General features: G+C 41.8%; 3 protein-coding genes across 3 annotated transcripts in view; 1 reads left to right on the top strand and 2 right to left on the bottom strand.

Annotated features, from left to right (window-relative positions):
• cfdp1 (craniofacial development protein 1) overlaps window positions 1–2,886 on the bottom strand; it is a 28,099-nt gene extending 25,213 nt beyond the window's left edge. The window contains exons 1-5 of the mRNA XM_027003995.2: window positions 2,738–2,886; window positions 1,515–1,644; window positions 1,200–1,401; window positions 409–539; window positions 1–60 (exon numbers count right to left, since the gene is read on the bottom strand). The exon at window positions 1–60 is cut by the window's left edge and continues 78 nt beyond it. Coding sequence (XP_026859796.2) covers window positions 1–60; window positions 409–539; window positions 1,200–1,401; window positions 1,515–1,644; window positions 2,738–2,804 — 590 coding nt within the window. The 5' untranslated portion in view covers window positions 2,805–2,886. The remainder of the gene's footprint in view (window positions 61–408; window positions 540–1,199; window positions 1,402–1,514; window positions 1,645–2,737) is intronic.
• Window positions 2,887–3,024: 138 nt separating this feature from the next.
• On the top strand, window positions 3,025–7,708 carry tmem170a (transmembrane protein 170A). Its single transcript, XM_027004025.2, has 3 exons — window positions 3,025–3,396; window positions 4,738–4,908; window positions 5,308–7,708. The coding sequence occupies exons 1-3, from the start codon at window positions 3,282–3,284 to the stop codon at window positions 5,436–5,438; spliced, it is 417 nt and encodes a 138-aa protein (XP_026859826.2). The 5' UTR covers window positions 3,025–3,281; the 3' UTR covers window positions 5,439–7,708.
• Window positions 7,709–9,048: 1,340 nt separating this feature from the next.
• Window positions 9,049–23,755, bottom strand: part of carmil2 (capping protein regulator and myosin 1 linker 2) — a 39,122-nt gene continuing 24,415 nt past the window's right edge. The window contains exons 32-40 of the mRNA XM_035525726.1: window positions 20,634–20,731; window positions 19,649–20,429; window positions 18,035–18,139; window positions 17,582–17,618; window positions 14,083–14,154; window positions 13,640–13,984; window positions 10,747–10,854; window positions 10,290–10,391; window positions 9,049–9,420 (exon numbers count right to left, since the gene is read on the bottom strand). Of these exons, the coding sequence (XP_035381619.1) occupies window positions 9,206–9,420; window positions 10,290–10,391; window positions 10,747–10,854; window positions 13,640–13,984; window positions 14,083–14,154; window positions 17,582–17,618; window positions 18,035–18,139; window positions 19,649–20,429; window positions 20,634–20,731 (1,863 nt within the window). The 3' untranslated portion in view covers window positions 9,049–9,205. The remainder of the gene's footprint in view (window positions 9,421–10,289; window positions 10,392–10,746; window positions 10,855–13,639; window positions 13,985–14,082; window positions 14,155–17,581; window positions 17,619–18,034; window positions 18,140–19,648; window positions 20,430–20,633; window positions 20,732–23,755) is intronic.

Below are 23,755 nucleotides of genomic sequence, written 5' to 3'. Positions count from 1 at the left end.
TCCTCCTTCTTCAGGAAGCTCCGAGCCTCCCGCGAATCAGCGTCCACCTCTTTAGTGACCCTGCAAGGGGCAATGCGACCCACCAACACAGCTCCTGCTCAATCCCATCACAGCACAGCTTCCCAGAAAAAGAAATGAGACCTAGAGTCTAACTACATTCCTTAGACTAGCTAATCATGGACATGGGAATTTCTCATTTTTCTGTGACCCCATGCCACATTTGCATCTTCAACCAAATCACAAGCTACCCTACTTCTCACGTTATATTAAAACTTTACAATTAACAGGAAATATTGTCTCACTATCCACAACTAATGAATGTTATCTGAACAATCATTGATGACACTATAATGCCATCTTGTGGTTAAACTAAGTAATGCAGCAGCTGCTGCTTCATGAAGGACTTACCGAACTTCTTCTCCAGCAAAGTCGAACACTTTTGTGATTGTGATTCTGGAGGGCTCTTTGAGGTCAGAGTCTTGCTGTGTAGTGTCTGTGGTGGCTTTACTGGCTTTGTCTGAGTTAGCTGTAGCTGTGCTCTATAAGCAAGAAAGAGAAACGGGTTTAAAATATAAAGAACAAAAATACAGCATGCATTGCTGTCCTTAGAATGGAGATAACAGGGTCTCTTAAAACAGCAAAACCAAAAACACACTGCCAAATTAATGCTTATTAATATCTGTCATGTTTAAATTCCGCTCCATATATTCCAAAGCATTAACAGTTAAAAATATATTTCTAATCCAAGTAATTACATTTCAGTAACCACAACCATGTGATTGTTTTCAAAAACGAATTGCAAGTGAGGTATGACAAAGACCATCAAAGACTATGGAACTGGGACAGTATGTAAATAAAACCTAAGAAACCTGCGGAGTTGGCACAATATGTAAATATCGGGATGTGTGTTGAGACAGTAAGCACATGTTTGGAAATCTATACAAACCGTCAAAATGGCATTGGTAAGAAAGATCATGTTATATCATTGTTTTCAGTACTATGATAGGAATGACATCATGCTGTCTTGCAATTTGGTATTATTTCTAAAATATACTTAAATGTTTGAAAACATTAAAATCATTTCACTTACTTATTTTAACCTGTCATGTTAAACTATTAACTTCTCAAACTGGAACTGGTAACCCTCCCCACCCTGGTAATCTGCAGCATTTTGCTCAACAGCCCACGGCATCACGTACTTCTTGCGAGACTGCGGTAGGATCTTTGGGCCTAGGTCCAACATCGCTTAAAAAACTAGCCCAAAGGTCATCTGCTTTCTTCTTCCGCTGGGACTCATCTTCTGCACGCAGACCCCCTTCCCCTTTCGCTCCTTCTTCTCGCTGTTCGTTTGGCGTGTCCTCGTCACCCGTTTCCAGCTTGAGTCCTCCCTTTCTCCTTTTCCTGTCCAAAACATTCAAAAATAGTGAGACGTCCTACCAGTGACTGAAATCATCCTAGTGCAAATAGGGAGGTGGGCAAACCGCAGACGTGCTTCATGGTGACAGGAACTCTACCTCATAGCAATGCCTTTATTTGATTTCTTTTTCTTCTTTACTTGGTTGGAATGGAGTTCGTTTTGGTCATCTAATTCCAGGCCATCTTCCTTGACACACTCATTCATGTCATCCTCACTTAGGTTGTCATCTGATAACAACAATAATAATAATAATAACATCAATAATAAACAACAACAATGGTACTTTCGTGTAATTTTTATTTGATGTCTTTTACAAAGTGCTAGGAGCAGTCTGGCCAGTGTTTATCAGTGATGAGTTTCATTAGCCCTAAAAGCTACTTTAACACTCATTTTAACGTTTCACAGGTGGAATGTGAATAAAGCGGACACTACATTATTTTAAGACTGGACTTGGGATGTAGTTTATCAGGCTTTCAGATTTTATATGAGAAGGCTATACCATTAAGATATGCATAAAGTGGTACTAAAATGTATAAATTTAATTATCTAATTATTACTATTAGATGAATTCTAAAGAGAAGAAAGAGTGGAGTGGTATTCATCTGGTATAACATGAGCACAATACTACGACGGGTTCTGTACTTTGTTGTAGTTGGAGGATTCTGTGAGCAACGCATTAAAATAATCAAGATGAGGAATACCAATAAAACACGAATCATTTTTATTATCTTGTGACCGGAGATGTGGTGATGGGACGATTAATATGGCGATTAATAAATTTACTTTTAGTAAAGTTATTAACAAGTGGTTGAAGTGTGCGAAGGTGAAAGCCATCTAGCTAGGTTAGGTTAGCTCAGCTCGCCAAGTTTCATTACTCTGGAACTCCAGGACCATTCTGACCTAGGGTTAGCACGTTTTCAACCGGACATGCTCACAAACTTGAAAATAATAATAATCAAATTGATTACAAGAACAGGCACATTTGTTAGCTAAATGGTTAGTTTATTTCTGATCCTCGATAACGCAGCTGATGTCTTGCCTAAGATACCTAAGATTACGCATACTGTAGTGGAAAGGCTGAGCATGTATGATACAGCTAGCTAGGTTGGTTGCCCATACCGTTGTACGTATACTTTGCTTTTTTGCAGAATATCGCTACCGATAAACTATCTATCTATCTTGCTTTTTACCTGACTGTATGTTAAAATATGTTTACATGTTAGCTTAGTTATCCGCTTAGCTATGTTACTTAGCCTAGCTAGGTTAGCGAGCAACGTTATCTCGCTAGCCTGATAACTAAATGCCGGGCAAATCTCTCACCAGATGGGACATAATCTTCATCTTCATTTGAGGAATAATCCTCCGAGTCGTAGTCGGAATAGTTCATTATTCTCTTTCACGATGACGAGCCTTAAACAACTTAAACAACTCGTAGCTAATGCCTGCAATTCACTGAGCAAGTCCACAAAGCCTCCAGAAAAGAATGTAGATGTATAAGACACTTTGGCAGTGAGAACGCGTTTCTTGAGCATATCCGCGACAGTTGAAGATCGACGATAGGCTACCTCCGTAGTCACTGTTCTACGGCTCGTACAAAGGGACAAAAGTCTTTTAATCCGGGCAGTCAAAGTAATATTTTAGGTGTAGGTTGGGTTTGAGGTCTCCTTGATAATCGGACTTGCAATATACAGCGTTATTTTTCGTGCGGTATAAATCATTTACCATTTCTATCCTTTCTAGAAAGGACACCTTTGTTGGGTAGCCGTCTAGCCAACAGCTAGAAAGATCCTGCTTGGTTTTGTGATGGTGTTGGCCGGACGTTGGAGCTCCTGTACTCATGGTCGCCGTGTTCAGATGATGAGACATGCAGGGCGACTATAACATCGGATTTGTGCAGCAGATTCTCAGTTTGAATTTGGTCCCGGGGAAAAATGCCACTAACTGTGGGGGGAACAGCACATCGCTGTGCAATTTTCGAGGTGAGTTAGCTAGCTAGCGTTTAGCTGTCTTCTCAGTGTTCTGTAAGTAGCTTAGCGTATCTTAGCTAACGCTATCAGTAAACATGTAGCTAACAGCTAACTAGCTGCGGTTTGTTTTGTTCGTGTTATGTTAATACTTTGGGGAATAGCTAAAGGCTTTTGGTTTACAAAATTGTTCAAACGTTTCTTAAACTTTTAGACCGACAGAGGAGGTGAAGGATGGTCTGCTAACCCATCTAGGATTGCTACGCTAGCGTTAGCTGACCTCGCTACGCTAACTGGGTGTCTGTTTTGTAATGGACAGTTTACTAACCAGCTATAACGAGTTTGGCAGCGCAGTCACACACACAGTTTGGCTAATATTTGTGACATAAAAGAAATAATGTCATATGTGACCAGTTGCCAAGCCTAGTAACGTTAGGTGGGTAGCTAGTCGGGCACCTTAAACTCTAAATAAAGGTAGATGCCATCTAAAGTCGCCTACGTTGGCCAATGTTTTCCCATGTTCAGAGGCGGCTTGTAATTATCAACCACAGCGAAATGGTTAGAAATGGACCGGGATGGCGATGCCAACCTCTCCAGCATGGACCTGCTCGTAAAACACGTCTCCGCTGGGTTATTTGTTCAGTCTGCTGCCATGCACGGTGTGGGGCGTGGGTGACTGCACTCTTAATTTAATACCTTGTAGGGGAGGTTTTGTCGTCTGCCGTGAGCGTCCAGACTAACCTCAGACGTTACGCATAAATGTTGTGTATTAAAAGGTTTTTCCAGCGAGACAACAAAACGACGTGGTTTTAGTTTTCGTCACAGTAATGCAGGCCGATGGTTACCCGTGACGTTTAACCACGTGCTTTGAATGTATACTGCAAAACAGTTTTTGTAATAATTGATTAAAAGCCTTTAATGATTTGTCCATATCGTGCTCTTCACATTTGATTTAAAGCCCTAGTCAAATGAAGCTTAAATCTATAAATAGTTAATACATCTGGATGAGCAATTACCATTCTGAAATCATATGGTACATTTTAAGTGATGAGTTTCATTATAAAATTAGTTCACATATTTGCAAACATTGCATAAAAACTTGATCAGGTACCAAAGCATCCTGAAATGGGCTTTAAAGAAGCAGTATTAAAGTTAACTGTTCTTAATATGTCATGCAGCCATATTATAAGTGCATTACTGTTGCATTCTGGGACCGTTAAGAGCAAGCGGATCTGTCTGTCTTTCTTTCATGATTGTTGGATGCTTTCAAAACCACAAGTGTGACCATCGTGTTGAATTAGTTGTCTTTATAATGTGCTGTACTTACCTATTGTGTTGTTCCTTTGCACTCCTCAGAGATGTGGTTTGGTATATTCCTGTGGGCATTTGTCTCATCGTTGGTGTTCCACCTTCCTGCAGCTCTGCTGGCCCTTGCCACACTCCGAAGACATAAGATGGCACGCTTCTTGCCCCTCGCCATCATGTTCATGGGTGTTGTAGGCCCTCTGTTTGGAGGGGTGCTCACAAGTACGTACCTCTACCCTATAAAGCTTTTATAACTACAGTATCTCCCATGTGAAACAAAAGCTGAAGTAGAGTATACATTAATTATTTATGATAAGGTTTTATAGAAGAAACATTACAGATCACATTTATTCTTTCAAATAGTTAAAAAGTATTGAGGGTGTCATTGTGCAGCACAAACCAAATGAACCCAGGCAACTGATTAGTTAATATTCCACTTTAAAAAGGTATTTTATACCACAAACTATATCTGATTAAGGCATGCCAACACGTAAACATTCACACACTGTAACCACTCACGTTCACCGCTTCCCTTACACAACATCCATAGCCATGCACAATGCATTTTATATGACACGATACCTTATATGACTTGTTTCTTTCTCTTGCGGTCCGTTCCAGGTGCAGCAATTGCAGGGGTCTACATGGCAGCAGGGAAGAAGATGATCTCTTTGGAAGCCTTGGTGTTTGGAGTAGGACAGTCTTTCTGTGTCCTCGTCATCTCCTTCCTCAGAGTGCTGGCCACCCTGTAGCCTTTGAGCCCCATGCCCTGCCAGGTTGCCACTGCTTAGGAGGAGAGCTATGATCGGCTCAGTTCACTTCCCCTGGACATCATATGCAAAAACACGGAGGCCTTATTTTCCAGAGGTGTCCCAAAAGATAGAAAGATATATATTAAAAAATATATAGATATAATTTTTTTTTAAAAGTCAGAATGTCAGGTTTCAGAGAGTGATAGTGCAGTGGAAGGGTTTACACAGTCTTGCTCCATCGCCAGTAGACAGGTATGGACCTATCTTCATTTCGGAGCTGGCCTTCTTACACAGGTGGTTTGCATGTGTGCGCTTTGCATAAAGAAGAGCTACAGATCTTCAACCCTGAGGGCCATGGAGCCACAATATTCATTGTTAAGAACAACAGTGTTTGGTTTCAACAAGCTCCTAACAAAATTGAGATTTACCTTTGTTTCGAGAGGGTGTGTATGTGTGTGTGCACGCCACTGTCATGAGCTCACTGTTCTGATAATGGTGGACTTCCTGAAATGACGAGACTGGTCTTTCGATATCAGACTCCTGGTTTTTATATTCCAGATTCTCCTCGTTCGACACGTAGTAGGTATAGATATGACGTGATCATTTCCATTCTGTACATATTAAATTCCATTCCAGCTCCTACTCAAGTTGTGGAGGATAAATATTTCTTACATTCGTTTTACACTGAGCAATTTAATCTTGTAGACCAAAATCTATAGAGTTGTCTTATTTTGGGAGTGGGGGGCTTATTAATTTCTGCTCTTGTTTGTTTATACTGCATTTCAAGTTTTTGTTTTGTTTTAATGGCTCATGATGGTGTCTTACAGGTTTTAACTGTTCATTTATTTTTGTTACATTTTCCTTTCTTGAAAGGTCTTTCTTGTAGGTCTAGGTTTGGGATATGAAAGCAGTCTCCTGAGATCCCTTTTCCCTTGAGAAATTTTTGCGGCATTTAAATGGTTTGAGTTACACAGATAACATATATTTTAACATTTTCACAGTTAAATTGTAAAGTGTTATTTACAGTAATATATATTGTTAAATACAGTAATATATTGTTGCTTTGATTTTTAATATACTCATAAGTTTCCATGTGAGGCAACGTCTGTTCATATTGCCTACTACATGAATGTCTATCAGATTTCAGTGAAATCCCTAATAGAACTTCGTACACCTTTTACCAAAGAGATCTTAACACTGACCTATGTCTATTACAAAATTGAGAACCATAGTCTTTACTGTTGTTGTGAAAAGGTTTCAGGCAGGGACACAAAAGGCTTTGATCAACTGGCTGTACCTAAATCAAATATTCATACCGATTTACATATGTACTCAAAGTAGTTAAGTTGGAAATAAGAGGCTCAGAGCATAAGGCTTTCATACCTTACATCAAGAAGAGGCATGTGGAATAAGCTTCATTCATGTGCACGTAGGCTTTGCTTTTGATGTCAAAGTTGTACCACAGCTGCATCACAAGTGTAGACTTGAGGCAACTATGCAGTCACGGAGCATTTGACCAGCTCGCTGTTTATGTGAAGTAGTGTTGAATAGATTACTCAGTCATCTAGAACTGCACTAATCAAATCCAAGTAACCCCTTCCTTCTAAAGGCATAGGGAGACTCACTCGCTGTTGTGCAAGTTGTGTTCATACTTCTGACAGGCAAAAAGCTGCTTGGAGGATTAAATTACCAATGTGGTAAAAAATAATAATTTGGGGACACATTGGAATCGTCTCATTTCCTTGACGCTCCTCCTTTATTAGGTACATTAGCAGTTTGTAACTGTTGTTTTCCTTTCGCATCTTAAACAATGCACTATGATTTAAATTGCGTTCTCTCCTTTATTTAAGACACCTAGAAGATGCTTTTCCCCCGAAGCTTCAGTAAAGGTGTGGACTGTTATTGTTGGAGTGTCTGCTAATCTTTTATGAATGGAATCCTTAGTCTTTAACCAGGCTGCATTGGGAATGTTGGCAGTGCTCTTGGTGTTAGCCATGGAAAACATTTGAAAGCGATGTTTTTCTTATTCTGGGCCTATGGTCTTTACTATTTCACAAATGCATTTATTTTTTTAATGTCCATCTATTTTCCCTCGATATGAAGTGACTGCTTGTTGTCTCCTTAAATTGTCTTGTTTTCTGATTGCAATTATTTTAACATGTGATTTTATGGGTTGATTTTCATTTATGGGTTGGGTTTAATTATTCATACTGTATATTAAGTGCCAATGGTTAATATTTTCATGTAATAAAATGTTTTAGATGACAGTTGTTCATAGTTTTGTATTTTATATTTTCAGTGTTTTGTCCAAGTTTATATCCCTGATGATGATGATGTCTAATGATTGCAGACAGTAATGCAGGCTAACGTCTGAGTAGGTGCTTGTACTTTGCACATGAGTGCAATAGATAAAGTAAATCTCTGTACATCTTGTCAATTTTCAGTTTGGACAGGAATGTTGCTGGAGCTAACCTTATCTTTTTTTTAGTCTCCCCCTTTTTACAGCTTGTTTTAATACCGTCAAGGTAGCAATTAAACGGGTAAGAAGGAAACCCTGCGCCAGTGTGTCAACCACATAAAGAGCCAGAGTGAGATGCTTAGCTTCTATCTTACAGAGGCATTATTCACACCTACCGTGCTGACGGAGCTTCCTGTGCTGTGCAGGCGAGCCCTTCGCTAAGTTCCCTCCGTCTTCATCTTATCTCCGCACACGCACAGATGGCTCTCCCGTGCGCTCGCTGCCTCCATTGGCCAAGTTTGCAGTTAATGGCAGCTTGCTGCTCAGCCAGGGGAGTAATGTGGCATTACTGGTGGAGTAGGCCAGCACATGCACGTACACACACTTCCACCCCATAATGACTCACATGCGTGTGGGCTCTTCTCGTTGCCTTCTGGGCCACGCTCTGCTCCTGGTGGGTTGATAATTTACCATGATGAGGATGAAGGCCGCTCTTTAGTATTAGAGAATTAACTATACATTTTCCATAGCAGGATTCTCTTATAGATTCCGTTACATTGTTTTTATTGTCTGTCATGAGATGAAGAAGGAGTCATGGGATTTATTCGTGTTTGTGGACTAAAGCTGAGTTTGAATGCACATTCATCCTAATGAGCTCAGGCATTTCAGTAACTACGTCTGCATGAGATGTGTAGCCATGCACTTTCTTTCTGCACCTCTGTTGCTGTTGTGGCACCATACCTCCTTACACAAATTCTGATCCCAGACATATAACGTGTACTTATATTGCTGCATTTGGTGTAATCATCATAGTGTGTGTTTTAAAACACAGATGCAGCACCAGGGCAGCGTTTTCCCTGATAAAAAAAAAGCCTTGTGTAATTATCAGTTTACACAGCTGGGGGTGCTATTGGATTCTTTTGCAGAAACCTGCAAGATATGGATATGCAGATAAAAGATGGGTGTGAATATTGTTGTAATTCAGCACAAATGCTCACAGCAGTGAGTTGGGAGATGGGAAATGTAGTCTTAAGATAGTCACAGCCATTTTGCAATCAGAAGTCAAGTAAACAGAATTCTCCACTTAGATAGCAGCCAGAACATCACTAAGAACACAAAGCCCCACCCCAGAAAATAGGCACAGACCCTGAATGACACAACAGAATTCACTTTTTAATAATTATTAACAAGTATATGTCTCAATTTACTCTTTTTTTTAAAACGCATTTGTTCATAATTCATTCTTTTGTACATAATCTGACGTGCAAGGCAAAAGTAGACATGATAGAAAATAGATTTTGCGCAGGGGTCAGTCCATGTTTGTCTCAGGTGAGGGGGTTTCAGTTCTTTGGTCTGATGTTTCTCCCTGTGCTGTGTGCTGCTCTGAGACTGTCTCCCCTCTCTCTGGGTTGGTCTCTTCCTCGTTGGGCCCAGCTGGGCTATATTCTGGTTGGCCCTCATTGACTGTAGTGTTGTCTGTCTCATTGGCCTGTCCTCTGCAACCTTCTCTCCCTTCTGTTTTAGCTGTGGGTGGAGCAGAAAATCATAATAGGATCTTAGTGTGAAAAAATTCAAACAGTTGAGGTAAGACTACAAATAACATGCAAGTTCGTGCAGTTGACAAGGCCCCACAAAAAAGGCTAAATGCATCTTAAAAGAATTTGCTTTTGAAAATAAACTTTGTGTGCTATGCTGCTGTGAGGTGACCAACGATGATGCATCATATTTTTATAATGACTCATTCATTTGTTCTGGGGGTGTGGGTTAAAGCCCTCAACTGTGCTCACAGATTTTGCTAGATAATCATTATCCTCTGCACCAAAGCCTGTAATTGAAGGCATTTGTCCAGGTGAAAAACATGATGATTTCAGATTGTCTATGATGACATCACTGTAGAGCAATGATGATGTTAGATGGTCTGTAGTCACATCATTGTAGAGCTACTGATCATCTAATATACATTTAAATATACATTACATTTTGAACCCTGTCACACTTGGTTTTCACATGTTTCAGGTGATATGGACAGTGCAAAGTCCATTGCGTCTTGTGGAATAATAACCTGAATCACCAACGCAATGGTCAAGGATGCATTTGGTTGCATTTCTAATGCGTAAAAGCGCCAGTGAACAGTGTCATTGGCCTAGCTTGGCCAAATCAAGGGTTTTAACGCATGCTAACAGTAGTTTAGTATTTAGTCTTAAAATGTGACCGCACGCTGTCACTGGAGACACAATCGTATTCTTCTGTGAGCAGATCACTAAGATAGATGTTTATACCAGGTGTGACCACGCCACGCAATTCTCTCTCATTCACTCTTCCTCATTTGTGCTCACTCGGACTGGAAGGACCCTTTTGTTGCACTAATCTCTTCCTCTTCTTCTCATGCTCACCTTCCTCACCCTCGGGTAGGTCCTCCGAGCAGGGCTCTAGCTCCAGCAGGTTCACCAGCTTCCGCACTGGGGACCTCTGCAGCCGCAATGCAGCTTTTAGCTCTGAAACAGGCCACAGGAAAACCATACAGTAGGCTTCACTCACATCCACAGAGTTCTTCTGACCAAACGCGCCCAGAAATATATGCCATGCATTCTAGAATTGCTCAAATATTTTATTCATTTGGTAAACGTTCAAGTCAGTTTTTTCCTGCAAGTTAAACACCAATATCCTAAATTAGTGGAACTAATACTAACAGCTATTTAGCAGATTAGAGAGGCACATGGTTCTCGACACCCTAGAGCTGATGATATAAACAAAAGAAACAAAGCTAAGAGTATTCTGCACATGAGTTAATATTAACTGGTTTCCACTGGTTATCAGTTATCAGGCGAGAGCAGCCGGGCGTCACCTCACCTTCGGGGTCGAGCAGGGCGGCGTGCTGTAGTAGTGCGTCTTCGTGGACGGAAACAGCACGGCGTTGGGGCGAGGGCTTCAGGCGGGGTCGTGGTTTAGGGAGAATCTCTGTGGGGAGAAAGGCACCCAGTTTAGAAACCAGCACCAGAAGGGGGAAGGGAAAGCATGCGTATATATGTGTGTTTGTATAATTGAGAAACATGGAAGGACGGTATATATATAGAGAGAGAGAGAGTCAAAATTTTAGTGAAGTGCACAAAGTTTCCACAGAAACAGGACGTTTCGGACAGAGGTCCTTCATCAGCTGTGCAAACAAGCCAATGAAGGACCTCTGTCTGAAACGTTCTGTTTCTCTTGAAATCTCTTTCTACAGTACACTGTAGTTACCCACCTGGAATCTTCTTATAATTATTATTATTTTATATATATATATATATATATATATATATATATATATATATATATATATATATATATATATATATATATATTTATTATTATTACAATTACTACTACTACTACTACTACTACAACTGGCTTAAGAAGCTAACTGCATTCTATGAGCACCTGGCAGTACAAATGAACAAGGTGCTAATGGATGGAACCTGAATAGTTAACTGAAGGCTGGACAGTCCTGATCCTGAAGGAACCCCAAAGAGAGATAGTTGCATCCAACTACCGGCCAATAACCAAACAGACCAACCTGTGCCCCACCTGGACTGACTGCAAGAAAGCCTATGATTCAAGATCCCACACATGGATCCTGGAATGCTTGAGACTGAATAACATTAACAGGACTCTAAGAGACTTCATCAGGAGCTCAGTGGGGCTGGGAAAGATGAGGTCAACTTCCAAGAGGTCAACTTCAACTAATATCCCAAATCACCATTACGTGCAGGGTTGACCAAGGAGATGCCTTGTCCCTGTTGCTGTTCTGCATAGGCCTGAACCCCATCAGTGAGATCATCACCAAGATTGGATATGGATAGCAGTTCTGGAGTCAAGCAACCATCAGGCACCTCCTCTACATGGATGACATCAAGCTGAATGCTGGAAGTGAATGAGACATTGGCTCACTAATCCATCTGAGCAGGATAATCAGCAACGACGCCAGAATGTCATTCAGACTGGATAAGTGTGGTTGGATGGTTACAAGGAATAGGAAGGTAGCTAGAACCAAGCGCATCATACTACCAGAAGGTTACATAGCAGGCAAAATCATGAAAAGGCAAATGCCTACAAGGAGTGAGGCAGGATCTGGGAAGAGCTGAGTGGGGAGAACAAGATCCAGGCCGTCAACACCTATGCTGGCATAATAAGCTGGTCAAAGAAGGAGATAGAAGCCACTTACATCAAGACAAGGAAATTCCTCATACACAGAGGGTTTTCATCCCAAATCCAGCACTCTGAAACTATACACTAAGCGGAAGGAGGGGGGCCGAGGACTAGAGAGTGTCAGAGCCACTATCCAGCATGAAACGACCAAGATCCATCAGGATGATGGCCCCCAGGTGATGAAGTGCATAGTGAACACCTCAGACAGCAGAAACCCGCGGAGGATGGGAATGAGGAAAAGCAAGAACAACAATGGGAGGACAGACCCCAGCATGGTATGTACCACTGGTACATAGTGGAAGTGGCTGATATGGAGAAATCCTACCAATGGCTGGAAAAGGCTGGATTGGACAACATGGTGGCAATAATCATGGGAGCAAAGGAACAAGCTCCTGAATGCAAGAGCAACAGAGGCTCGGATCCACCACACCAGGCAGGACAACAGATGCCCCTGAGACAATCCAGCACATAACAGTGGGACTCAAGAAGCTATCAGGCAGAGTGAAATCCAAAACCAAGTGGCTGGCATTGTGTACAAAAACGTCTGTGCCGTGTACAGGCTGGAAGTTCCGAGGTTAAATACACCACCAAAGGTGATGGAGAATGACCGTGCTAAGATCCTGTGGGACTTTCAGATAAAGACAGGATAAATGCTAAGGGCTAACCGACCTGAAATAGTAGTGATGGACAGACAGCAGAAGTGGGATGTAGTGATAGATGTGGCAATCCAAAGCGACAGCAACATCAGGAACAAAGAAGACAAAAAGCTCGAGAAATACCAAGAGCTGAAAGACGAGCTGGAAAAGATGTGGAAGGTGAAGGCAACAGTGGTTCCAGGAGTAATCAAAGCACTATGGCCTGTGATCCCCAAACTGGGAGAATGGCTCCAGCAGATTCCAGGAACATCATCTGAGATCTCCATCCGGAAGAGTGCAGTCCTGGGAACAACTACGATACTACACAGGACCCTCAAGCTCAGAAGCCTCTGATATAGGACCTGAGCTTGAAGGAAAAAGACCGCTCACAGGAGGGTGAGTGGGGATTTTTTTTTTAATGCACACATGCATACATTCTGAACGAAGCCCATTTACTACAGCTTCAGAGAAACAAGTATTGAATTACGTGATTGATCTGATGGGAGTAATTAAATTGTCTTCAACTGAAGCATACAGAAGGCTGCAAGCTTGCAGAGCATTAAGAGCTGCCATCAGGGGAGGTGTTGAAGTGGCCCAACTAGTTGGGTTTAAATCTGTTTAAACGCAATGGATATCTAAGAGCTTTTATAAGGGCTCCATGTGTGCGAGTTTGTGTGTGTGAAATTCCGTGAATGTGTGCGTAGGTAAGAGATGCACAGATCCACCATAACACAAGAGCTTTTATGCATCACATTATAATTCTAGATGTTAAGTTAAACACCTTGTTTAATCTTTGCCTAATAACTAAGAAGCAGGTAAGAACTAAGCTAATCTACATCTAAGTAATTATTTGGCCTCATTTAATGAATACTTTCACACTCTAAACACAGCCTATTACATTCTAAAAATGTTTCGCAGTCTACCTTCGGTGACGGACTGGGGTCTCTCTGCTCGCTCACGGGCATCTGTGCTGAGCACCCTCCGTGGTGATGGCGCAGGTGGCATATCTTTGCGAGGAGAGGGGGTCGGAGGCTGGGCCTGCAATGGTGGTCCGCCCTCTACTGCTGAAAGCTGGCTGTCTGGAGAGGGGCTGGGCTGCCTAGGGGTGGGTGTGATGCTCTGGGAGGCTCCAGGGGTCTCCCCCGGTGGGATCAGGGTGGGTCTGAGTGCTGGTTTTGGGGGCAAAGGGCCTACAGGTCGCTCAGGGAGTGGTGGGCGGTCCATGCGAAGGGACTCCGCATTGCCCACACGCACTGGCCGCCTGGTATCTGAGAAGAGACAGAGGGTTTTGCATTCCTGCACAAATGATTTGACAGTCCTCACATGCACATGAAAAAATGAAGGCTGAATCCCAGCCGTTTGGCACCTGAAGAGGTGGACATTGTGCGAGGCTTTATATAGGTGGGTGGGGGCTCAGGCTTGCTGTCCAATATAGCCCCTGAAACAGAAGGTCAGAGGTCAAATGGTCGGCATCAGAGAGGTATAAAAACAACACCCTAACTGTGACACATCCAACAAGAACACATACAATAGTTCAACACAGCAAGACAGAAGACCAAATTTGGATGTGCATGGGCCATAAAATCCCATTTAATTTGCTTCAGCATTTTGAGTCTTATGTGACTTTTTAGATAGCTGACCTTAGCTAAAGAGATGCAGATAATTTGATCAAGTCCAACAGGACAGCAGTGCTTTAAAAACCGTTTAGAATATGCCAGTGTGAGCCTTATGGACATTGTCTCAGTCAGCGGGAAATCCATTTAGGGCATGAAACTGTATCCATCACAGGGACCATTTTATTTATCTATTTATTTGAGTTTTTGTGAGGTTCCATTTCAAAGAACAGCAAATTCTCAAGAGCAAATTACTGTCATCTGGCTCCTTTCCCCAGTAGTACTGCCCAGTAGTATTAGACACAGCTTTTGATGCCCACTCTTATTGAAGCTATTTAGCGGAGTATCAATCAGCTGCTTGGTGAGGCAATAAACAGCCATGAAGAAGCATTTGATTTTCTCGATTCTTGATCATTTGATAATACTAAGTGATTTCAGATCCTCACACTTGGTGTAACACAAGAGTAGGAGAACATCAGGAAACAATCTTTAAATGATCAAAGCATTTTATTGAAGGAAAAACAGTTCTGCAACACCTGTATTACTCATGTGAAAACTGCCCCTTGGCTGCTACTTAATTGCACTGAAATATTGACCTTTAGCAGCAACTGCAACCAAACACTTGCTATAGCTGGAGCTCAGTGTTTTATGTGGCGATAGCGTTAGCTCTAACAGAATTTTGGCAAACTCTGCAGAAATGCTTTAATGCCTCATATTAGAGGGCTTTTGAGCATGAGCTGTCAATTTTAGGTCCTGACACTGTTTCAATGAGTCAGGACTTTGATTAGGTCACTCTAAAGCCTTAATATTGTTTCTAGCAAGATGGATGTCATTGTGTGCCCTGCCTTGATTTTGCTATATGTCAGTTGTGCTTGCGCTTCTGATCATGCACAGAAGTACTTTCTGGTAGAGAGGAGCATTAACTGTTCTGTCAATAATTACAAGCCTGTCTTCCGCAAAGTTCCACTTCTGAATAGAGTTGCATAAGATTTGGAAAATTCGGTGCTTTTTTCAATACGACAATGTGGCAAACGATTCGACTCCAACATCCGATGCTTTCAATTCTGAATACAGCCTGAGCAACTGAATCGGTATTCTCATTTGACTCGGATGAGTATCACACGCCAGCCAGCTGGCGGAATAGACTGTATGGAAGGCAGTAATCTGGCTGTATGGGTAGCATGGCTACGCAACAAATGACAGGAAAAACAGGCTCAAGGAGCCAATTGTGGACATAGACTGCATGCATCGCTTATGAAAACCGCCAGCCAGCAGATATGACAAAACCAGCGTGCAAATGGTGTTCTAAATTTCTCCATTGCATAACAAGCAACACAAGCACCTTAGCTAAGCACTCGGCCAAGAAGTATCCTGACCTCTACAAAGCGCTTAAAAGATGACAGTCTAACTAAGATAAAGCTGCGCCAGGGAGCTTTCATACGTGATCTGTGCAGTTTCCGTCGAGGATGTAACAGATCAGCCAAGTGCTCGTCTTGTCATGTGCGCTCATGACAATCACGTGTTTCTATCGCAAATAGGCTATCAAGTATGTAGCCTGCTTAACTGGTAAATTTCATGTGGGCTAATCGATAAAATATTGGTGTTTAAAATGGAGAATTCAGTGTGCAGTTTAACCTCAAATTATGAATGTGCTTCTTACTCTTATTTAATTTTTTATTTTATTTTATTTATTTATTTATTTATTTATTTATTTATTTATTTAAACTAAGAACTCAACTTCATCTAGTCAGGCCACCATTACATCTGTGCTAGAGAAACACAAAATATAGCAGACTCCAGTGAAGTATAAACATACTAAACAGATCAGTCCAAGGAGAAAGACTGATGGAAGACCACAGAGAGACTGTTTTCCTAGCTAAGAACATTAAAGTAAAGAAATTCCCTAATGTAATTCCAGAAGAAAGTTTGAAGTATTTTGTTTATTATAGTCATTATATTTCCTTTATTTAGCAAGCCTCCATTTCAAATCAAACTTTTGCAGTCAGATTTTTCCAGTATGCATTTTACATTCAGGGAATGGGAGGACTTTATATTTGTGTGGGGTTTTTATGTCAAAGTATTATTTTGCTATCAAGAATTGTGATATTACACGTGGTATCGGTATTGCAATTGTGGTATTGTGACAAGCCTACTTCTGACTCATCAGGACCTTCAAGGTGCCTTCTGGCAAATGGGAGATGAGTGTTTATGTTCCAATTGATTAGCAGTGGTTTTCCCATGGATACCATTTATCCAATTTCCCATGGAAACCATTTTTCCCACTCTCATTCTAAAGGTGAAACCTAAGTGCTGACTGTGGCACCAAGGCAAGCAAGGTCTGCAGTTCTTTAGATGTTCATTTGTCTTCTTCTGTGACTTGCCATATCATCACTGCACTCTTGGGGGGAATCTTGGTAGGCTGCCCACTTCTGGAAAGATTCACTGCTGTTCCAAGTTTTCTCCATTTGAAGACAATGGTTCTCACTGTAGTTCACTGGAGGCTCAGAGCCTTAGAAGTGGTTTTGTAACCCTTTCCAGACTGAACATTCTTACTGGAACTTCTTTTGATCACAGCTGCTTGCTGAAACCTTTTAGCCTCCTTTACATTGTTGGAAAGGTTCTTTTTAAGTGATAACTTAAGCTGTCGTCAATCCCGGGTGTGTCTGTTCTAAATGATCCCATTTATCAACCAAATTTGGTAATTGGTTGGTTGAGTAACTAAGGGGGCAATTACCTTTCGTACAGGGCCAATTGGTGTTGCATAACTTTTTTCCTTTACTAAATAAAATAATAATAAAAACAGTATTGTGTTTACTTGTGTGGTCTTTGTGTGTGTATATATATATTCTTCACATTGGACTAACTAAAAATGTGCATTTTTAAGGAAACCAATGCTATTGCAAGCATATTTTAAAAACTTCAAAAACTTTGAAAAATCAACTTTAACTTTTTTTTTTTCCAGAAACAGCAACTACATATGAAAAATCATACTGAGTATACAGCTTTATTACACAGTGATGGTCAAAACTCTAACACTGCCATTGCACTGGCAAGATGCTGATCTCTCTCTATACAGGACAAATCACGTCTAATATTCCCCTGAGCACGGGGCCTGAGATGCCTACCACTGCCACAGTGATCTGCCAGCACAGCACATCTCCAAATGCAGCAAAACATCTCCAGTTACCAGGACGAAAAGGTACATGCTGTAGTGATGATGAAGACATACGGAAATAAGGGAAGGGACCTTACCCTCTGAGTTGGTCTTCCTCAGTTCCTCATCTTTGCTCTGTAAGAGGATAATATGACTTTGATTCAATAGTCTGCTATACATAATCCCCTATTAGCCAAGGAAGCCCTTTTTCACCTGGCACAGATTAAGTGATATCTGTGATATTGTGGTTGCAGATAAGAGGGTGAATATTACAAGGTAGGCTGTAGTTAAGCAGCATACATGAGACTGCAGTAATCCTGTAAAGGGACCCTTTCAGGTTTTGCACCAGTGGCTAGAGGTACGTGATATAGGAAAATGCAATATCACAAGACATTTAAAGACATCTTTACAGGATTACGATATGGCATTGTCCTGTGCTTTGCCACAAAGTTAGACCGGTACTTAGGCCAGTACCTCTTGTAATAACGAATAAACATAATTACACACAACTGGCCAAAGTGTGGTTACAATACCAAACATCGCGCACACACCTGGCTCTTTTTAGAGTCGGATGGAGGTGTCTTGGCCACCCCCATGCAGTGAAGCATAACATGGAGCCTCTGTTCATAACCGGATGAGCTCTCAGAAGCGTGTTTCTGTAAAATGGAGCAGGCATGAAATGAGTAGCAAGAGCCACATTGGGCCTTTTGCTACTAATAACACCTAATGCATACACGGCTGGTGCGAAGGCAAGCTCGCTGGGTCTGACGGATAGTGACACTGTCCTGGGGTGAGTCACAATCGGAACAACAGTGGCCAGCTGTGACTGTGTTAAACACATATTAAAATAATCAAAGACTGCTCCCCCGCTCAGCTGTCAGACATGGTGTTACAGATCTGGGGATGAGCCAGTCTTGCTCCAATGGGAAGGAAGCTTTCAACATTACAATTACATTACAAAACATTACAATACAAAATAGTCTTGATAGAACTTAGCATAAGGTGTGACTCATCTGTCAGAACCACGAATTGGTCTGTGATGCTAAAATATTTTTTTATACTTAATTTTCTGCCATTCGTGATAAAATCTTCCATACTTTGAATACATAACTACTGTGAAACTCTTTAATGTTTAAGTACTACCTCAAACATGTGAACACAGCTAACAATGAATAAAAAAGTATTGAGGATCTGTTAAGATGATATTAATAGCTTTCATTAGTTATTAGTGGTGTTATTTGTAGCATTATTAGGAATAATCACATATGTGGATGAAGTATTCTTTTAACTCTAAAATATACATGAAGCCAAAAAACTGCATATGAAATCAAAGAACTTGACAATGCTGAGTCAGGGAAAATCTTCATACTACATCTTATAGAAACTTTATATCAATGCTAAAAATTAGACACTGCATAACAGGCTGAGGATGTTCTCATAACATGCCCAAGCAGGGTTTCTACCTTTTCAACAAGCCAAAATCAGACCCTCCTATTCGATTAGACTCACCATTAATGAGTCTTCCACCCCCTAGGTACTTTGTATTTGACTTTGCTTGCTGACTTTTTATTGGCCTATAATTGCCAGTGAGAGGCGGAAATGAAAAGTAGCAAACAAATGCACCAATAGTATTGCATTGCAATACATCCCCACACAACTTGGGAGAACGTTCCAAAAAAAACCCCAAAAACCCTGACAAAATCCAACATCCAGACATAAAGCCTGAAAACCAGACTCTGCGGGTGAAAACTGGACAGGTGGAAACCCCACTACCAAGTTATGTAACCCTCACGCAGGGCTCTCATACTTTAATCAATTCATAAACATGGCTTATTGTGATTCAAATATAGTAGCCACCAATTGGTTTTATTTGCATAACTGCGAAGAGTGCAAATGTCATATCTCCCCAGTGTATCCACGCCTCTAGAATATCAAAAAATTAATTGCTCTGGTCACATTATTTACTAACATAAATAACTTTGAGGTTAGTATTTAAATGTTCTAACCTCAAAACAAACTTCCTATGCAACAAAAAAAAAAAAAAAACTTATACCTTATACAACATGCCACCATAGCTTGTGCATCACAGCAAATTAGGAACCACACCACAGTCTTAACTCATTTGCCATTTTACATCTCCCTCTTGAAATGAAGTGTTGTCTTACCTTGGCTTGTGTGGCTGTGGCGTCTTGTTCTGGCTCCAGTCCCGTGAGCAGGATGAGAGACTGAGACTTGCCATCTCGGAGCGAGCGGCGCGTTGGCTTGGGTCTCCTCTCCCCATCCGGGGTGCGGCTCTTCTCCAGGGTCCGGCTCTTCTCCCGCTCTGAGGGAGGCACAGCTGTTATGAGGCTGGGGGTTGTGGTTGGGTTGGTGGGTGCACCAGGGGACAATACCGGGACCTCTCCGGTTTTGGCAGGCGAGGAGGCGGGAGGGGTGGGGTTGGTGGCGAGGCCGGCCGCCTGGACAGGAATTGGCATGAGAAGAGGGGAAGGAGCTCTAGGCGCCATTCTGGGGGCCATTTTGTCATCTAGCACTGGTACTGCGGGGGCTGAATCTGAGATGGTGGGAGCTGGAGTTGCGAAGGGTGCTCCGACGCTCTTGTCCTCTAGTTTCTCCCTCTCCTTCTCTTTCTCCTTCTCTCTTTCTCTCTCCCTCTCTCGCTCCCTTTCCTTCTCGCGCTCCTTCTCAGCCCGCGCCGCCTCCCGGAGAGGTCGGATGAGGTCTGCTATTGAAGTCTTTTTGACCTTTCCCTCTGGGCCAGCCTCTCCCTTTGCTCCTCGACTGGCACGGACCTTCTTAAAGGCGAAGAAGTCACCAAACTTCTTCTTGATGTTTTTAGTGGGGGCTGTGGTGGAGGTATGGGTGGTGGTGTTGAGAGGGGTGGATGTGACACACGTAGACTCTGCAGGCTGTGCTTTATTGAGGAACTCCTCCCTCTGATGCTTTCTGAATGTGAGCAGAGGAAAGGCGTGATGCAAAATGAAATCTTTTGGCAATTAACAAACCAATCATTTGGCGATTAACAATCTTTCGGCAATTAAGAAAATATTTCTTTATTAGTGCAAAATTTCCTAGGTTAGGATACATTTCCAGTTCTCTAATGTATTTCTAGAGACTTCATGCTATTGGCTGAGATGGGTGTGTACTCACAAGGGGTCATCAGGGATGATCTTCTTGGTGAAGAACTCCTCTACGCCCTCGTCCACCCTCCCCATATTCTCATTGTCTCCATTCTCAGCTGCCTGCTCCTACATATACCCCCCACAGACACAAAGACACAAGCACACGCAGAAACACAGTCAGCCACTTAAACTGACAGACCATTCGAAGTTGTTATGAATAACATACTGACCAAAACTTACACTGAAAGCATACAACCTCAAAACAGTGAAACAGCCAAGCTGCTCCAAGCAGCACTGTTTTCTATTTCAGTCCGTTATGTGGGCTGCTATAGTATGCACTCATATGTTAGTTCCATGCACACAATACTTTCTCCTTCTCCATGTAGAATTATACTACACACACACACACACACACACACACACACACACACACACACATACATATATATATATATATACACACACACAAATCATTGCAATGACTTCAGTTGGTAGGTAAGAATAATTTTTTGTTAGCGGTGTCCTCAGGTGCATCTGTTTCTTTTGTCCCAAGGGAGGATTAATCCCAGCCCCACCCTTCTCTGGTCCTCCTCCTCCTCCAAACACAATTATACCCCTCAAACATACTCCCATGCAGCACACAAAGACTGTGAGCATGCTTGCTCATCAATGGTGATTGGTGTGTGGATCATGTAGCCATGGCAATTATTCAGCAACAGAAGAAGCCCATCTTGAACCTTGAATTAGGGTAAATTAGGCTAAACAGGACACTACCGCACTGTTCCTAGCTAGCAAAACAATGTTGCCGACGAAAGCAATTTGTCTTGGATCTTAATAAGGTATTACATATAAAGTTTAAACTATAGTGTAATACTGTTTATTGTCTCTAAGTACACCAAAAAGGTGTCCAGTTCTGGCATCCCTAATCAGATAATGGTTTTAAAATATTTTGTTTCATTAAATATTTATATTAGTTATGTTAGATATTTTTGGATGAGACTTAATATTTAGAAGCAGTAACTTCAACTACTCTGACAAAAGAAGGGGCCTATCTAAAGGTATATGAAACCTTTCATTGAATTTTCACATGTCATAATAAATCACTCAGTCCTCAAAAGAACAAGGCCTAAGGAGAAACGAGTCTTGCAATGTTTCTGATTTTATCACCACAAAATGTCAGAAGTCAGAGTTTCAATTTGTTAATCCTCAGGGCTTGAATTTGCCCACCACATAAATGGAGGGCGAGCTGCCAAATGATCTGAACAAAAATAAATAAAAAGAAAAAAATGCAGAGATGGACAGGGCAGCCTGTACCGACTGTGGATGTTGAGGACAAGAGCATTAAAAAGACAAGTGAACCTTCACCTGCACAGGAGACAGATCCAGTCTCAAAGGCACTGGCTAGAGATGAAAAACATCCACAGCATAGACAGCACAGGTCACATGGCTGTACAAAGACACACATGTGCAGACACAGTCACACCCATGCACCTGCACGGAGTGATGCTAGGGTATGTTTTCTCTGAGTCCTTCTGCACAGACTGCCAAGCCATTTAGGCAGAGTGGGCACTGCAGGCAGGAGAAATGAGAAAAAGAGCGATGGAGAGATGGAGTGAGAGAGAGAGAGCCTGCTGCAGAGCTATAGCAACCATATGCAAATGGTGCAACACGCACTGCATGAAAAATGGATTATAAATGATTTACTGCCTGGTGGCCAATCAGAATGCACGGCTCCTCATCAATCCACTACTTCTCCAAAAAGAGGAGGCAGCAGGGTGGAGAGGTGTTTCCCCCACACACACACACACACACACACACACACACACACACACACACACACAAGATACACAGTGGATTAACAGATGCATAAATATGCATGTGCTATGATGCCCTATTTTTTTTTTTTCTGATAATGGCCCCAATCTAAGTAACACAACATCAGGGCTGTAAGAATATGCCAGCAACACTAAATGACTGTAATCTGTCTAGACTGAAACTTGCATATTAACCTCCCAAATCAAAGATGCCTTATATACATTCTCACATTCAATCTGCGTGCACAAACCTACCTTTTGCGCTATATCTGCTATTAGCCCCATTTGGAAATTTGGATAACAAGCGCTGCTTTACACTGACCTGAAACCACTTTTTCATTCTTTGAATTTAAATGGATAATCTAGGCCTCAGATAGGAGAGGATGCTCCTAGAACCGTGGCAGCAACCTTAAGAGATGCCATCACTGCATAGGCAGTATGGAGGAATTTCTAAGGAGAGAGCGAAAGAGCGAAAGAGAGAGACCGGAAGTGAACGGCATGTTCTTTTTCACTATGGCTTCTCTTATCTCACGGTAGTACTGAGCTAAGGTAAACCCTGCCAGCTTACAGCCTAACTAGACATGCAGTCTCCACTCTGGGACACCCTGGAACTGGTTCACTGATCACTGAACACTGAAATTCCATTGACTTTGTTTCGTTGGTGGAAAACACTGATTTCCACTCAATGGTGGTAAAGCTATTGGATGTGGTAGTGTGCCATGCTTTGGATAAAGGCACAAGGTAAACTGTTTGGGAACATGTTATCAAGATGAAGCTTGATGGATATTCTTATAGACCCCACCACTGATCTGATACGAGATCAGTTTCGAGCCTTCCAAAACTTTTCTGATGTTGCAGTGTTTATTGGATCATACCACTTCATGGAATTTCATCGAAACCTGCTGGAGCATACCACTTTATAGACCCCTTCCCACTTCTACAGACAAACGCTGCTTCCATGGTTTTAGGAAAGCAATGCTATACTAAATATCACCCTTACCTAAAAATAAATATAACCAAATAGGCTATTGTCGTTACTGTTTCCATGTGAGTGCAACTGATATAACAGTATAGACATCACTTGTTATCAGAAGGAAATGTCATTTCTATCTTCCTGTAATTCATTCAAAATAAAAATAAAAAAACAAAAAAACCTGTGCAGCCAAAAGAATTGATGACATCAGTGTTGTTATCAGGCTGTGAGCTTATCAAGCTCCTGAGAAGCCCAGGACTGGGCTGGGGTTGCTGGGTGATCAGAGGCTAAGCTGGTTTGTGAAAATGTTTGTGTGAAAATGTGCATTAAGAAGTGAAAAAGACAGTGGGGGAGCAGGAGAGA

Source organism: Electrophorus electricus, chromosome 4 (genome assembly GCF_013358815.1).
Source record: "Electrophorus electricus isolate fEleEle1 chromosome 4, fEleEle1.pri, whole genome shotgun sequence".
NCBI classification, from domain to species: Eukaryota; Metazoa; Chordata; class Actinopteri; order Gymnotiformes; family Gymnotidae; genus Electrophorus; species Electrophorus electricus.
The sequence above is the reverse complement of the archived record's forward strand: the minus strand, read 5'-3'. Positions and strand labels throughout refer to the sequence as shown.

Excerpts from the sequence above, each read along its gene's own strand:
- tmem170a (XM_027004025.2), top strand. The coding sequence starts at position 3,282 with ATGCAGGGCGACTATAACATCGGATTTGTGCAGCAGATTCTCAGTTTG. Across the intron at positions 3,397-4,737 it reads ATCGCTGTGCAATTTTCGAG|AGATGTGGTTTGGTATATTC; the intron begins GTGAGTTAGCTA and ends TGCACTCCTCAG. Across the intron at positions 4,909-5,307 it reads GTTTGGAGGGGTGCTCACAA|GTGCAGCAATTGCAGGGGTC; the intron begins GTACGTACCTCT and ends GGTCCGTTCCAG.